This window comes from Conger conger, chromosome 6 (assembly GCF_963514075.1).
Source record: "Conger conger chromosome 6, fConCon1.1, whole genome shotgun sequence".
NCBI classification, from domain to species: domain Eukaryota; kingdom Metazoa; phylum Chordata; class Actinopteri; order Anguilliformes; family Congridae; genus Conger; species Conger conger.
Window position 1 is genome coordinate 52,660,823 of NC_083765.1, and position 10,752 is coordinate 52,671,574.

Genomic DNA, 10,752 nt, shown 5'->3' on the forward strand with positions numbered 1-10,752 from the left:
TTTGTTTTTAATTTGCTGACAGCTCTATAAATGACCCTGGTTCAAGCCTGTACACAGTAAAATCATTAGGATACACTTGCAGTCTGCAGCTCTAGCCAGTACTCATACACATGTCAGATAAATATCATTGAGTCAGTTAAATAATTTGGATCGACCCTTGTTGTGCACCCCTGAGTTATATTAACTCATATTACATTAAGTAGTGACTTAATAACTAATATTGTAAATTTGAACCAAATGTCTTGAATGACTTTGTGTATGAGTGTGTCATATTCTGTTGTGTATGTATATACACTCAGGGAGCACTTTATTAGGTAGACATGCAGACGTGGTAAAGAGGTTCAGCTGTTTTTCAGACCAAATGTTAGAATGGGGAAGAAATGTGATCAAAGTGACTTTGACTGTGGAATGATCATTCCTGCCAGACAGGGTGGTTTGAGTGTCTCAGAAGGGCCAAACTTGTAAAAGCTGACAGGAAAGTGACAGTTCTGCAAATAACCATCATTACCTCTAAGGGGATAGCCTTCACCAGCAAAAATAAGTCTAGTAAATACACTAAGTGAGCAATTAATTAGGTATCTGATGCATATGATGACTGTGTGTAATATTACATTTTGCAATTAGATATAGATGTAAGAATATATAACTTGCTCTGAGCATTGGTGTCAGCTGTGAAAATAAGTAATAAATGTTAAATAGTCTTTTTCCATTTTCTTTGTTTAGTTTTGAACTTCCAAAGAAGTGGTCTTGGTGGTTCTTTAACACAGTTCCAGGTATGGAAATACTAACATAGTATTCCTGTTGTGGTGAATTCTGCGACCCTAGCCCCTATGTATTAAGCATTCAGCCTGTGGCTGTTCAATGAGAAAAATTTATAATTGTGCTGTATATGTATGTGTGTATCCATGTATGTGTATGTGTATGTGTGTGTGTGTGTGTGTGTTTGCGTGTATGCATGTCTGTGCTTGTGTGTGTCTGCGTGTATGCATGTCTGTGCATGTGTGTTTGCGTGTATGCATGTCTGTGCGTGTGTTTGCATGTATGCATGTCTGTGCGTGTGTGTGTCTGCATGTATGCATGTCTGTGCATGTGTGTTTGCGTGTATGCATGTCTGTGCATGTGTGTTTGTGTGTATGCATGTCTGCGTGTGTGTGCTTGCGTGTATGCATGTCTGTGCGTGTGTGTCTTTGCGTGTATGCATGTCTGTGCATGTGTGTTTGCGTGTATGCATGTCTGTGCATGTGTGTTTGTGTGTATGCATGTCTGCGTGTGTGTGCTTGCGTGTATGCATGTCTGTGCGTGTGTGTCTTTGCGTGTATGCATGTCTGTGCGTGTGTGTGTTTGCGTGTATGCATGTCTGTGCGTGTGTGTGTTTGTGTGTATGCATGTCTGTGCGTGTGTGTTTGCGTGTATGCATGTCTGTGCTTGTGTGTGTTTGCGTGTATGTATGTCTGTGCTTGTGTGTGTTTGCGTGTATGCATGTATGTGCTTGTGTGTGTTTGCGTGTATGCATGTCTGTGCGTGTGTTTGCGTGTATGCATGTATGTGCTTGTGTGTGTTTGCGTGTATGCATGTCTGTGCTTGTGTGTGTTTGCGTGTATGCATGTCTGTGCATGTGTGTTTGCGTGTATGCATGTCTGTGCGTGTGTGTGTTTGCGTGTATGCATGTCTGTGTGTGTGTGTTTGCATGTATGCATGTCTGTGCGTGTGTGTGTTTGCGTGTATGCATGTCTGTGTGTGTGTGTTTGTGTGTATGCATGTCTGTGCGTGTGTGTGTTTGCGTGTATGCATGTCTGTGCATGTGTGTTTGCGTGTATGCATGTCTGTGCTTGTGTGTGTGTTCGTGTGTGTGTGTGTATGTGTATGTGTGTGTGTGTGTGTGTGTGTCTGTGTGTGTGTTTGCGTGTGTGTGTGTCTGTGTGTGTGTGTGTGCATGTCTGTGCGTGTGTGTGTTTGCATGTATGCATGTATGCATGTCTGTGTGTGTGTCTGTGTGTGTCTGTGTGTGTGTGTCTGTCTGTGTCTGTGTGTCTGTGTGTCTGTGTGTCTGTGTTTGCATTCCAGGCATGAGCGGTATCCTGCTGCTGCTCGTCTTGTCCCTCATGTACGTCTTCGCCTCGCGGTATTTTCGACGCATCAGCTTCCGTGGATTCTGGGTCACACACTACCTCTACGTTGTCCTCTACATTCTGGTCAGCATAATCACACCTTTAAAATAAATAATGGCTTTCTGGGAAAAGTGCAGTGCTAATAAAACTTAAACGTCCTCTTCTCTTGTTGCAGACGGTTATCCATGGCAGTTATGCCCTGATCCAGGAACCAAGGTTCTTCATATATCTCATTCCCCCAGCTATTCTCTTTCTGGTGGACAAGCTCATCAGCCTCAACAGGAAGAAGGTGGAAATCCCTGTGATGAAAGCTGAACTTCTGCCCTCTGGTACTAGCCGTAAATAAAATACACACTCTCACAGGTCATTAGGGAGATCACTGTATCAACGAGAATACCCTTCTCATGTTGCCATATGTTATGTACGAACTGATACCGTGTTTAATACTTTGTAGCATATCATATGCATGCAGTGGCTGGTTGAAGTCTGTGGCCCATAGACCTCATCAGGTGCTGAGTATCTTCTCTGTTGATGCTTTGCAAGGCCTGTACTCCAGCTATCTCCTGCTTGTTTTGGGGGCTAGTTTCCTTAACCCTCTGGGGTCTGAGGGCAAAATGAGGAAAACTGGTTTAATCTTCAGCATATGAAACTATTTAATTTAGTTTTAGCATTATGTTTGGGATTGAGACGAAACACTGCCCAATTCATTTGGATGCATTCTCTTGAGCTTGAGCAGATAAGATTCTTCTCTACACTATCAGCAATGACATCAGCAGTGAAGTGAGACAGTACCTGCCATGCACGCCCAAACCATAAAACCCCCACCACGTTTCTTTTTTTGTTTGTTTTTTTTGAGAAGCTATGAAAGTCTGACACCCACACTATGGCTCTTACCGTGGCAGGTGTGACGTGTTTGGAGTTCAAGAGACCTCAGGGTTTCATATACCGTTCGGGACAGTGGGTGCGCCTGGCGTGCCTGGCACTGGGCACAGACGAGTACCACCCCTTCACGCTCACCTCCGCACCGCACGAGGAGAACCTGAGCCTGCACATTCGTGCAGTGGGGCCATGGACCAGCAAGCTGAGGGAGTCCTACACACCTGGGAGTCTGGAGCAGCTGGGGGTGTACCCTAGAGTGAGTGAAGTGCTATTGCAGATACGCTACACTGAAAAAGACTCATTTTGCATGCCACCAAATGCAGACGCTGCTTTGGTTTTAGAAGAGTCAATATTGAAACTTGCTGTAATGTCCGCATCCACTTAAAGTAGCTATCTTTTTTACTGTTTGTGTTAAGGGAGTTTCCCCTTATTAAAAAAATAATAAAATAAAAAAAGAAACATACTTGGACCTCATATATGTATTTTATGATATTACAGTAGTGCTTACATTTCAAATGGTCTGGATCTAAAACCTATAGTTAGTTCTTCCTCTGTGGTTGGGAATAAACTTTTTTTTTTTTTTTTTTTTTTCTCTCCCAGGTGTACTTGGATGGGCCCTTCGGGGAGGGGCACCAGGAATGGACAAATTTTGAGGTGTCCGTCTTAGTGGGTGGTGGAATTGGAGTTACTCCGTTCGCCTCTATCCTGAAAGACCTGGTGTTCAAGTCTTCCATAAAATTCAAGATCCAGTGCAAAAAAGTATGATACCCTTCATCAGGGAAACATGAATTTGGTTGGGTATATGGCTGGGTATAATACGCTTGGGTTGATGGTTGATGGTGCGCATCCCTCTCCTAGGTCTACTTCATTTGGGTGACTCGGACCCAGAAGCAGTTCGAATGGGTGTCTGACATCATCAGGGAGGTGGAGGAGAAGGATGTCCAGAATCTGGTCGCCGTTCACATTTACATCACTCAGCTGGCTGAGAAATTTGACCTACGGACCACCATGCTGGTAAGGGTGGGTCATTGGGTGGAGAGCAAAGTGGGCTGAAAGTATGCCCAACAGCCATACCAAGAGAAGCGTTCAATATTCAATCGACTTTACCTTTGACTCACAAATACATGCTTGTTAAATCATTGTTTGGAAAGTACATTTTGGTGATTGTCTAGACATGGCAGAAAAATGTGAAGAACAAATGCTTTATTAAATTAAGATTAAGGGCACATTTTGATTAAAAAGGGCAGAGAAAATTGGGATAGCAAATTTTGAGTGGGGTGTAGCGCTTGGTTATTGCTGGACTGTACATACAGTCAAGGGATCATCGCGTGATTTATTTCTGATGGGGAAAGGTTCTCCTTCACTGACATCTTTTGAAAAGTGATTAGACTGGTGATGCCGATGCCTGGCCTCTCTCCCACAGTACGTCTGTGAGCGTCATTTCCAGAAGGTGTGGAACCGGAGCCTGTTCACTGGTCTGCGGTCCATCACCCATTTTGGACGCCCTCCGTTCCTCTCCTTCTTCAGCTCGCTGCAGGGAGTGCATCCGGAGGTGACCATCTTCTTTTTTCAGCTAATTGTATATTTACAGTAATGTGACTTAGTGGTCCAACATGCAATGTCACAAGGGATGCCGATGATTCTAAATGTCCCAACTGCTGAAGGTCGATGCACAAACCGGTTCAACTCTCTGTTATATTTATTATGCTCTTCTTGCAAAGTCAGTCCTCTTTTTTCCCTTGCTTCTTCAGGTGAGTAAAATTGGGGTGTTCAGCTGTGGCCCCCCAGGCCTGACCAAGAACGTGGAGAAAGCTTGTCAAAAGATGAACAAGAGGGACCAGGCCCATTTCATCCACCACTACGAGAACTTCTAGTTCATGTTTAGTTGTATGCAGCCAGCTCTGTACAATGAAGGGATTTCAGCCATGTAACCATACAATTTTCTAGACTTCTTCACACTTTTAAAAAATATCTATGTTGCTTGCAGTGATGATTAATTTTGACAATGCTGTATTACAAATATACTTTTAATATTTCTGCCACTTTGAGAACTTAAACAACTGGCTTCCTTGCATTCTGTAACTCCAATAGAACTGTCGAACAGAAAATAATGTTTTTACATTTTTGTTTTCAATCATTTTTAATGTTTTTATTCACCCACCATACATATCAACATAACTAACCTCAAATTGAATGTTCAACAATTACAGTCCCCTCCAAAACAATTCCTTTGCTTTAGCTATACACTGAAGACAAATGAGTTTGAGGTCAAAAGATGTACATGAGATGACAGATCAGAATTTCAGCATTTCTTCCTGGTATTCTTATCTAGATTTGTTAAACAATATAAAATATTGTAACAAGTAAAAGTATTGTAAACAATATAAAATAAGTAAAAAAATATTGGAACATGTGACTGACAGGTGTTTCTTGTTGCCCAGATGTATTTTTTGATTGATTGATTGATTGATTGGTTAAACAATAAATAGTTCTGAATGTCTACTTTTTGACTGTGAAGACTGAAATTGTGTTAAAAAAGATAAACCAAATGAAGACCAGAGAGCTGTCTTTTGGAGAAAAGCAAGCCATTTGAAACTTAGAAAAGAGTGTAAATCAAGCCATTGCATAAGCATTGGGGATAGTTTGTACAACAACTTGGAATGTCCTGAAAAAGAAAAAAACCTTTGCCGTACTGAGCAACAGACATTGAAAAGGTCGACCTAGGAAAACAACAGCAGCTCATAACAGAAACATTGTGAGAGCTATGAAGAAAAACCCCAAAACATCAGTCAGTGACATCACAAACAATCTCCACAGGACAGGGGTGAATGTATCTCAATCAACCGTACAAAGAAGACTTAGAGAGCAGCAATATAGAGGCTATGCCACAAGATGCAAATCACTCATCAGTAGTAAGAATCAGAAGGTGAGATTACAATTTGCAAAAAAGTACAGAGATGAGCCACAAAAGTTCTATGAACTGATCAGTCCAATATTAACCTCATGATCTGTATTTCTGTTTTAGCCTTTTGTTACCCTCTATGCTTTCCCCTGGCTGCTTTGGGAGAGGGCTCACTAATCTTTATTGATGATGTAATTCATGATGGTAGCAGCAGGATGAAGTCAGAAGTCTAAAAACATTCTGTCTGCCAATTTTACAGAGAAATGTGTCCAAACTAATTGGGAGGAACTTCATCATGCAGCAAGACAATGACACACAGCCAATACAGCAAAGAACTTCATTAAGGAGAAAAGGTGGAAAGTTTTAGACAGGCCAAGTCAAGCACCAGACATTAACCCAAACTGAGCACACACTTCACCTCCTGAAGAGGAGATTGAAGGGAAAAACACCCTAAAACAAGGAAATCAGTAAAAAGCCTAGAAAAGCATCACGAAAGAAGAATGCAACGGTTTGGTGGTGTCAGTGGGTCGCAGGTTTGATGCAGTTACTGCAAGCAAGAGATATGCCACAAAATATTAAGTGTTATTTACTTAAATATTCTTTGTTCCAATACTGTTGCTCACATAAAAATTGGGTGGTCTGATACCAAAGGTGCTAAGTAGTTGAACACATTTAGGTGTAAATAGCAGGAAATAAAAATTGAATTTCAGAATGTGTGAATGTGTGTGAGATCTTTTTATCTCAACTCAAAATGTATTCAGTGTATTGCATAAACAAAGGAATTGGCCTTGCTGTTCCAATACTTTTGGAGGGGACTGTATGTGGATTTCCATGTGGTTATACAAATTGAACCGTGAGTTTTAACAATTTCAAATGGTATATTCTGTCACCATAGTGATTGAAAATTGCACCCTGAAGAAAATGAAGAAATTTACTAACATTTCTACGCTCAACTCTTGTACACTTTGCACAGTAACATGTATGAATTAATATAATGAACTTTTTATCGATAAATTGTATATGAATCTTTTATTATCCTTATTATTACATACATATTATTTATCCTTAATTGATTCTGAGATCAAATTAATCTCACAGCATTTTATATGTTTTATTATGATTTTTAATCTTTGAGTGGCAAAGACCACAGAATCATTCATTTATTTGTTAAGCTTTCTTTCTTATTTGAGCATTTGATCATGGTGAAAGCAAATATTTATATTGCGGTGAAAATCCTTTGACCTGTATTTCTAAGAAAGTTTGCATGTATAAGAGTTTCCTGGTTGACTGACCACAAGGAAGTACAAAAAGTCCCTCATTGATGAGTGTCATATGAAAAGACATTACACTGACTGGAATAAGCCGTGCTGTCATAGGAAACACCCACCCCCACCCCCACAAAGTCATTCAAAATCATAGAGATGTCTTAGAATATCCTGGAGTAGTATCTCCCCAACTAGATAGTTTCTCTGAAAGGTGTTGCATTTTATAAATATTTGCTGAAGTTCACTGTGGTAGAGCACTAGAAATGTACATTTAAAAAACTTTCCAAATCCAGAGGTTTCTCATGATCTTGTAAGGCCGACATCTGGCATTATCACTCAGGGCTGGTCAGCTTGCTGGCTTCCTCTGGTATTGTGGAATATGTGGCTGTAAAGTAATTTAGGAGCATGCATCATTAACCCCCCCTTATCTCCACACCCATACGGGCAGGAGCCTGTGGGGGAAGACTCAGGCCTCCAGCCGTAAAACTCGTTACGACGGGGCAACATCCTTTATGGCAGGGGAAGGTTTCAGAGGGCACGGCCTGTTAGGCCCTGACCTTCTCCTGAACCCCCCTTCATTGCTCTATCCCTCTTCCTCAGTCACTAAATGATGTGTACAGCATTGGATGTTTCATGACAAAGTCAGTTTAGATAATATTCATGTTTGGTATTATTCTGATTGTTTCAGTGCGACTGGTGCAATGGTTTTATTTCTGCAACAGCAAACCCTGTACATCATAACCAACCAGGAGAAGCTGTGTGGAGCTCTGCCCCAGTGAAAGCCATGTGCCTCAACCCCCCTGCGTTTCCTGGGGAGGCGTGGCTCCAAATTACAGATGGGTGACCCATTTTTTTAGGGTTAACATCAAAGGCCAGATTTTGGATTTAAGGACAGCAAACTAAGCAATCTGGGAGAATGCAATCAGCCTCCCGTGCACACAGTGCACGTAATTTCTACGTACAGGGTGTCTGTAGCCAGACTCCCGTATGTAGCTTTTATTACCAGGTATGACTTTTTAAGACTCCGTAATTTGGTTTCCGTTGTGATGTTTTTTGATTTGGAACTAGAATGTAATTACGTGTATGTAACCTGCCTGGTAAAATAAATTGTTAAAACTTGATCTGTTTGGTTTCGCTTACTGACACTCAAAGTTATACAGGGAATGCGTGGTTTACCCCCTCGAACTGGTCTAGGGAGGATGAATATTTCCACTTAATGTATCACGGCGTATAGCACCCGTAGACCTATGTTGGTAAATCCCTCGCCTCCGCATAGTAGTTCATTTATGTCGAGCACAGCCGTAGCAAGGTTGGTCTGCTTGGGTCCCTAGGCTGTAAACAGATATACCCAAGAGTAGCTATTCCTGCGACCTCTGATGACTACAGATAGCTAGTCAGTTTGTGAGACATGCACATTACACGCGATGTGACATGCGGTGGTACCAGCAGAGGACTGTTCGGAGAGTAAATCTCAGTACAGGATTCCTATAGCGATCAAGTCAAAATTATAAATACGACATCCACTAATGTGGATAACTAATCTAAATTATTATTCTAAAATGGAGTCAGATAAACGAAGGTGAATCTATTGGCCCTATTGTGGAGATTCTGGGTCAGCCCGGACCAGTAAAGAGCGGAAGGCAGAGTGGTACTAGACTGTCTGCATAGGGGCCACTAATTTTTAGCCCTATTAGTATTCTTTCAGCAACACCAGAAGGACGAGCACGCTGATACCTTCAGCCCTCGCTAAATTCCGTCGTTGGGTTAGCTTTGGGTTTTACAATCTTATTTTGTTCACTTTTTCACCATAAACAATGAAGGTAAGAGTGTATTAAAATAGGTGTGGCCTACAGCTGAGGACACAATCTCTCTCCACTGTGTGGCTCTAAATCATGATTTTACGAAGATCTCTCTCCAATGTGTGGCTCTAAATCATGATTTTATGAAGATCTCTCTCCAATGTGTTGCTCTAAATCATGATTTTATGATGATGTAGGAGATAGGCGAAGTGTGACTCAAGAAGGGCTGCCATCTGTGAGGAGCCTGTGAGCTGGGGGTTCTGGTATGTGTCAAAAGGGACAAAGGACAATGCTGTTTGTATTACCTTTTGGGGAGTTTCAGATGATTGACGCCAAGAAGATAAGGAATAGATATATGATGGGTGGATGAGTGGTTCCAGGTCAATTAGGCCATCCATCCATTATCTGAACCCGCTTATCCTGAACAGGGTCGCAGGGGGGCTGGAGCCTATCCCAGCATACATTGGGCGAAAGGCAGGAATACACCCTGGACAGGTCGCCAGTCCATCGCAGGGCACACACACCATTCACTCACACACTCATACCTACGGGCAATTTAGACTCTCCAATCAGCCTAACCTGAATGTCTTTGGACTGTGGGAGGAAACCGGAGTACCCGGAGGAAACCCACGCAAACACGGGGAGAACATGCAAACTCCGCACAGAGAGGCCCCGGCCGACGGGGATTTGAACCCAGGACCTCCTTGCTGTGAGGCGGCAGTGCTACCCACTGCACCATCCGTGCTGCCCAATTAGGCCATGAGGGCCATTAAAACTCATGGGAAAAGAATGTGCCTAAAACATTGTGACCTATCTCATGACCTGCATACCTGGTCACTTCCAGGGGGAAAGACTCCGGGCAGTACCACAGTGCTCTCCTTTGGGCGCTGCTGTCATTACCCCAGTGACTACTCTCTTGGATGTTGTTGAGATGGTCAATAGACCCGGTAAAATATTGTAAACATTGCCCATGTGATCCTTGTTGTATTGCATTATGTCCATTGTAGTAATAACATGAATTACATGTAAAATGGATACACAGGAGGGAGGTTTCATGATAACTGCACCATAACAAAACATTAGGATAATCTGTTTGGTATGGATGTGATCCATTAAAATCAAGGAATCAGATGAGATACATTCCATACCAAATGGAGTTTAATAAACCATAGTTTCAGGAACTCAGGGTAAAACTGGAAACAGTGAAATGTCCTCTCGGGTAAATCATCTAATTCTCTATTTACCCTTGCTTGACAAACCCCAAAGGAGGGGGCCTAAATTTTTGATTTGACAACCCCACCAGGCTAATTGATGGCACTGCCGCCTGGATCAAACACATGATTTGGCATAAAAGCCAGGGAGACAAGCCTATCAGGGAAGATCGCACTCGACTTCCCACACTGTGCATATTCTGTATATGTGTGTAGCGAAAGCAGGCTGGGTAAGACTATTTACTCTATAATTTTTATTTTCAATTTGTCTAATTGTAATTGACTATGATATTCTACGCTAACTGCCTACCTGTCTGCAAATAAACTATTCTGTTTGTAACTTGCGTGATCTCCATGACTCTAATTCATCTTGCACCTTTTCAGCCTAAATTACAACTGAATACTCAGGGGGAAATGGTGGCTAGAGACCGACCGATCGGCGGCTTGGTACACCTGTGGTAGTCCTAAAACTGTGAGGCCGTCAAGTTTCTTCCCGTTAAAGGGTCGGTGACGCACGGCTTTGATTTGATGCGAAGAGAACCCTTGGGCGTTACGGCGCTGGTTCCTGCCAAATTAGCTCCAAGGAGC

At 42.2% G+C, this 10,752-nt stretch overlaps 1 protein-coding gene across 1 annotated transcript in view; it reads left to right on the plus strand.

Moving 5' to 3' along the window:
• Window positions 1-5,489, plus strand: part of LOC133131482 (dual oxidase 1-like) — a 36,275-nt gene extending 30,786 nt beyond the window's left edge. The window contains exons 26-33 of the mRNA XM_061246859.1: window positions 724-773; window positions 2,065-2,192; window positions 2,284-2,437; window positions 3,011-3,243; window positions 3,588-3,746; window positions 3,846-4,001; window positions 4,411-4,539; window positions 4,739-5,489. Of these exons, the coding sequence (XP_061102843.1) occupies window positions 724-773; window positions 2,065-2,192; window positions 2,284-2,437; window positions 3,011-3,243; window positions 3,588-3,746; window positions 3,846-4,001; window positions 4,411-4,539; window positions 4,739-4,861 (1,132 nt within the window). The 3' untranslated portion in view covers window positions 4,862-5,489. The remainder of the gene's footprint in view (window positions 1-723; window positions 774-2,064; window positions 2,193-2,283; window positions 2,438-3,010; window positions 3,244-3,587; window positions 3,747-3,845; window positions 4,002-4,410; window positions 4,540-4,738) is intronic.
• The last annotated feature ends 5,263 nt before the right edge of the window (window positions 5,490-10,752 follow it).